A 5,177-nucleotide genomic window follows, 5' to 3' on the forward strand; every position below is an offset into this window, starting at 1 on the left:
GGTTTGGTGGGCAGTGCGGAGCCGGATGCAGGCAGCATCTCAGTCCCCTGCCTGCCTTGTGCCCTCTCCTGCCTGGGGACCCTCGCGCTCCCCTGTCCGTGTCCCTGGCTGCTCGGTAACCGTGGGTTTGCCCTGGCTTGTCCTGCCCCTTGCAGTTTGTGGGCATTACCTACGTCCTGACCATCATCTGGCTCCTGGTTTTTGCCTGCTCTGCGGTGCCCGTCTACATCTACTTTAACACTTGGACCACCTGCCAGTCCATTGCCAACCCCAGCAAGACCACGGCCAGCATCGGCACCCTGTGTGCGGATGCCAGGATGTACGGTGAGTGCCGGGTTTGCCGACCAGGAGCCAGGGCTCAGGGAGGAGGAGAGGGGATGGAGGTGAGGGCCCAGGTGGATAAGGCTGGGATGAAGCAGGGGCAAGTGCTGAAAAGCCCCGAAATGCCAAGGTGTGTGTGACACACGTGGCTGTGGGAGGCTGAGCAAGGCAGCTAGCTGACAGCCATGCCTGGCTCACCCGGCTCCCCGTGTCTCACCAGGCGTCCTGCCCTGGAACGCTTTCCCTGGCAAGGTGTGTGGCTCCAACCTGCTCTCCATCTGCAAGACCAGCGAGGTGAGCACCTCCTGTCTCCCCACATGTGTTCCCTTCAGTGGGTGGCCCCAGCACTGGCCTCCCCAGCCGGCACATGGGACCCCGGGACCTCACCCCCCTCTTCCCTTGCAGTTCCAGATGACTTTCCACCTCTTCATCGCAGCCTTCGTGGGGGCGGCAGCCACGCTGGTCTCACTGGTGAGTCGGTGCTCCCCCTGCCCGGCCGTTCTCCTCCACCCAGTAAGGATGTGGGGGCAGAGGACAACAGAGGTGGCGGGCATGGACGTGACAGAGCCCGTGCTCGTGTCATTTTCTGGCACATAAGTGCAGATGACGAATTCAGGCCATAAGGAAGTAGAGGTGGCTCCTGGAGGGGATCTGGAGAGGCTTTAGGAGACCACCAGGGAGAGGTCCTGCTGCCTGTGCACGCAGTCTCCTGCCTTTCCCCAGCTCTCCTCTTGCTTTACACCAGTGACGAGACACTGTGGTGTCCAGCTGGTGAAGTGGGGCAATAGGGCTCCGCAGGGCAACTGCCCTGTTGGGCTGCTGGGCTGGGGGATGCCGCCTCGGGCATACTCCAGTGAAAAGTCCCACCCCATTTGCCCTCCTCCCCTGTGGGAGCTTCGTTTCTTCTCCTCCCTCCTTGCTCACTCTCTTCCCACCCACAGCTCACCTTCATCATCGCCGCCACCTACAACTTTGCTGTCCTCAAGCTGATGGGCCGAGGCACCAAGTTCTAGCCTGCGCTGTGGAGCCCAGCCAGACCAAATGCCCTTCTTTTCTCTAACCTCGAGGCTTTAACACTGCAGCCACCCGACACCAGGTCTCCTGCGTTAACTCTGCCTTCGCCGCTGACTCCCCTCCTCTTCCTCCCTCGCATCCATCGTGCTGAGCGTGACCAGGAAGGAGAGCTTCCCACCAATGGACACCTCTTCATGCACTTTTCTCTCTCTGCTCATCCGTAACCGGTTCGCTCTAGGGCCAAGCCCATCAAAACCAGCCAGAGAAGAGGAGGGACTTACTCCAGTGTCCCAATGTTGCCTAGAGATGAGCAAAGGCCTTCATGCTCCTGGGAGGAGGAAATCCATGTAGGTTGCTCTAAGAGTAGCAAGAGGCTTCCTAGAGAGAAAAGGAAGTTGGCCCAGTCCTGGTACCATTGCTAGAGACTCTCCTGGAGCTGTCTGCTGTCACCACCTGTGGATGGAGAAAAAGGACTTTTTTTTTCCCTTAGCAAAAAAAAAAAGAATTTACCCCAAATTGCCTGCTGCAGCCAAGGCAAAGGGAGTTCAGGGCAAGGATCTTCCCGTTGCGGAGAAGAGAGTGCTGACCCCAATGCTGATAAAGCCCTAACCCAGCTGCCCCTATTAAAGCCTAAAGGAGTTTGGTGTCTCTGTAGACAAGGGAGAACTCTTGGCTTTACCCTCCGGGTGGCAGAGAGGCGGCAGATAGGTTTGACCGAGAGGGGACATCTCTGTGCTGTGCCCAGGAGCGTAAAGCCAGAGCCATCCCTCCGCAGGCAGGGGACGACCCTCGGGACTGCGCGCCTTCGCCCGCCCTGCCCTGCAAGCGCCGCGCTCGCCGCACGCTCTCGTCCCTTCACAATGGTGCTCTTCTCTGGGGTGACGTCTGCTTCTCTAACCTCCGCCGTGTCGGAGAGCTTGATTTGTTTCTCATCTGTGTCAAATGTAACTTTCCCTCTTTCTGTCCCCCTCTTCCCCTCACTTTCTTCCCCTGTGTTTCCTGCAAGTCAGGACAACTGCCTTGTGCCTGCCAGGGTGGGAGGGACTGGCAGCATCTCACTTCCAGCCAAAACCCATGAAGGAGTTGAGGAGGGAAGGAAAGGCGGTGGTTTGGGGGTCACGGGGTGGAAACACACCCCATCTCTGCAAACCAGATCCTTTCTGGTGCCAGTTCCGTCTTTTCCCGTGGAGGGGGGCAGCAGGGCATGGGTTTTGGTGGAGATGACCTCTCCCCCATGATTGCTCTCTATGGCAGCTGAAGGAAAGCCCCCTGGCTGGGTAGCATAGGTCCAGCCAGACCCACCAAAATATTGTTTCCAGTCCTCCCTGCCAACTGGTATTTTGTTTTGCTCTTCCCTGCCTCTCCCTAATGCTAATCTTAGTGTTTATTTATTGGAGAAACTACTTTCAGTGGCAGACTATAGCTCCATCTTGCATGGATTTTATTTTATTTTGGTCTGTGTTATTATTATAATTTTTTTTAAGTGCCAGTTTCAGCAGGGGCAAGGAAAAAGGAGCAGATCTGCTGAGCAGAGCGTTCGAAGGATCCTTGCCACCAGCAATGCTGAAATAGGTTGGCCAGGCTACCAACGCACACGGGCTGGGGAGGGGGGAGATGCCAGGAGGGATGGCAGGGTGGGGAGAAACCAGTCAAAATCTGGAAATTCACATGGACCCTATCTCTCTTGGGGATTTGCTGGGGTTTTTTTAGTATCCATTTAACAAAAAATAACCAGATCCTCCTTCCCACCCTTGTCCCCAGACCCCAAACACACACACACGCACACATGTGCACACACACATACGCAAAAAGAGAGTTAATCAACTGAAAGTGTTTCCTTCATTTCTGATCTAGAATTTCAACTTGTTAACAAGCAATAAAAAGGAGCAAGTTTTTAGAGACTTATCTTACAAGATGTATTTTATAAAAATTAAAGAAAATAAATTAAAATTAAGAACATTCTGAACAAGATATATGTCTGTCTGTCCATTTGTTGTGCTGCCTTCCCACTCCCTTGCCCTGGCCAAAGAAAAAAAAGCAGCGAAGAGGAGGCTGCAGAGGAGAAGGTCCCAGAGCAGCAGTGCTTGCCAGCCCCACGTGTGGACCAGCAGCCCCGACAGGAGCCTTCCCACCCCTCCCTTCCCACCCCAGCCATGACGTTCACAACCCTGACTTCAAAATCTTTGGACCAGCTGGGGAGCCCTTAAAACCTCTATTTCTCCTCCAGCCACCCAGAGAAGAGCTGGGGTCTTGTAGGAGCCGCTTGTCCATGTTTGGTGACGTGCTGCTGCCCTTTAATGCTCAGCCTACGCAGCGACAGCCTCTGCCACGTCTCCTAATGTAGCACCCACAGCACAACCACAGCACAACTAATTGGCATGGCTTGAGCAAAGCTCACCGGCTCACATCAGGCAACACACATGGTAAAAGCATGTCCAGAGCCACGCAGGATGCATGATTCTCTCACTTGCAGACAGCCCTGTGGGAAATAGGATGGTCTTGTTTAGGCATGAAGGCTGACCATCGCAGGGCTCTACATGTCCTGTCCGCAAGCTCCGTGGGTGGCTGCGTGCCATTCACCGCAGGGTCGTTAACTGTTTGCACAGTGTTGGTGTGTGGGGAGGTCATCGGCTGGTGTCTTTCTGCCCCTGACCAGACGAACGCTGCCCTTAGATGCACGTTTCCATAGCAGCTATTCAAAAATCATCGATTCAAGTGTCACTTCTCTTGGAAATTCCCCCAGGAGCTGTGCTCAGGAGCCTCTGGGGAGTGAGGCCACGGAGGGATGCTCCCAGCCCCACGCTTTCAGGCATGGTTAGGTGCGCTTCAGCGGCAGGGCGGGCTGAGAGCCGGCAGGCTATTACCTACCCATGGCCAGGACCCTCGCTGCCCTTCCGAAATGGGATTCTAGCCCAAATCCCACTCTCTCTTCTCTCCCTTGGCTTCAGCCCCTTCTGGGCAGGCAGCAAGGCTCCCCATGCAGCCCAGCCGAGGGCGGTTTAGCTCATGCATTGCTGCTGCCCCGGCTCAGGGCACAGCTGTGCCTGCACCCCAGCCTTGCCCCAGCTCACAGAAACCCGTGGGGCTGCAGCCAGCATCAATGGTGCCCTTTGTTCCCTGCGTTCCCAGATGCCATCACCCTCCTCTCCCCGTGCTGAAAGGGCCCTGTGTGTACTGTGTGTACGCGATCAGCCGCTGGGCAGGAGCGAGCTGGGGAACAAAACACCATCTCTTTCCCCTGGCGGAGACTGGTGCCCCCCCGGCTGGGGGGAGGGCTGGGGACAGCAGTGCGAGGTAGCGTGTGAAAGTGGCCAGCATGGCCAGGACGCAGGGCAAGTCTGAGGGCCAAAGGACACATGTAGCCTCTTGCCGAGTGTGTCCTTGGCTATGTCCTGCTGCCACCCCACCTGGGGACACGGGACCTTCCCTCACAGCTCCTTCCCTGGGCACCCAGGGCCCTCCAGGAACTGGTTGAGAAAAGAAAAGGAATAAATCCTGCCTCGTACCAAACCACATCTCCGTAAACTGGCCCATCATGAGAGCTCCAAGGAGGGGAGCTGGTGCAATTACACACTTTCCCCCTGTCTCGCAGCTGAAACGTGGCAGCAGTTTGCTCCTACAAAGGCTGGACCAGAGAAAGGGACCCTGGAGCAGATCCCACGGGCTGCCTTGCTGGTGAGTGGGCAAGGTGACTCCCACCCCTTCATCCCATGCCCTGACACTCCAGGAGACAGCCCTGTGCTAGCAAGGGACACTGGTCAAGCCAGCCCCTGGGCCAGCCACGACACAACCTCCACCCCCCGCACAGGGAGAGGAGAGGGGAGGGGACGGCGGCACACAAG

At 56.6% G+C, this 5,177-nt stretch overlaps 1 protein-coding gene across 2 annotated transcripts in view; it reads left to right on the forward strand.

The window, feature by feature from the left end:
- The window catches only part of PLP1 (proteolipid protein 1), a 7,542-nt gene extending 4,236 nt beyond the window's left edge, over positions 1-3,306 (forward strand). Inside the window, exons 4-7 of one of the 2 annotated variants that reach the window (XM_009889241.1) lie at positions 156-324; positions 542-615; positions 727-792; positions 1,263-3,306. In XM_009889241.1, the coding sequence (XP_009887543.1) occupies positions 156-324; positions 542-615; positions 727-792; positions 1,263-1,334 (381 nt within the window). In that variant the 3' untranslated portion in view covers positions 1,335-3,306. The remainder of the gene's footprint in view (positions 1-155; positions 325-541; positions 616-726; positions 793-1,262) is intronic. The other variant, XM_009889242.1, reaches the window with a different exon arrangement.
- The last annotated feature ends 1,871 nt before the right edge of the window (positions 3,307-5,177 follow it).

The sequence above is a fragment of the Charadrius vociferus genome, unplaced genomic scaffold (genome assembly GCF_000708025.1).
Source record: "Charadrius vociferus isolate BGI_N301 unplaced genomic scaffold, ASM70802v2 scaffold7, whole genome shotgun sequence".
Taxonomy (NCBI): Eukaryota; Metazoa; Chordata; class Aves; order Charadriiformes; family Charadriidae; genus Charadrius; species Charadrius vociferus.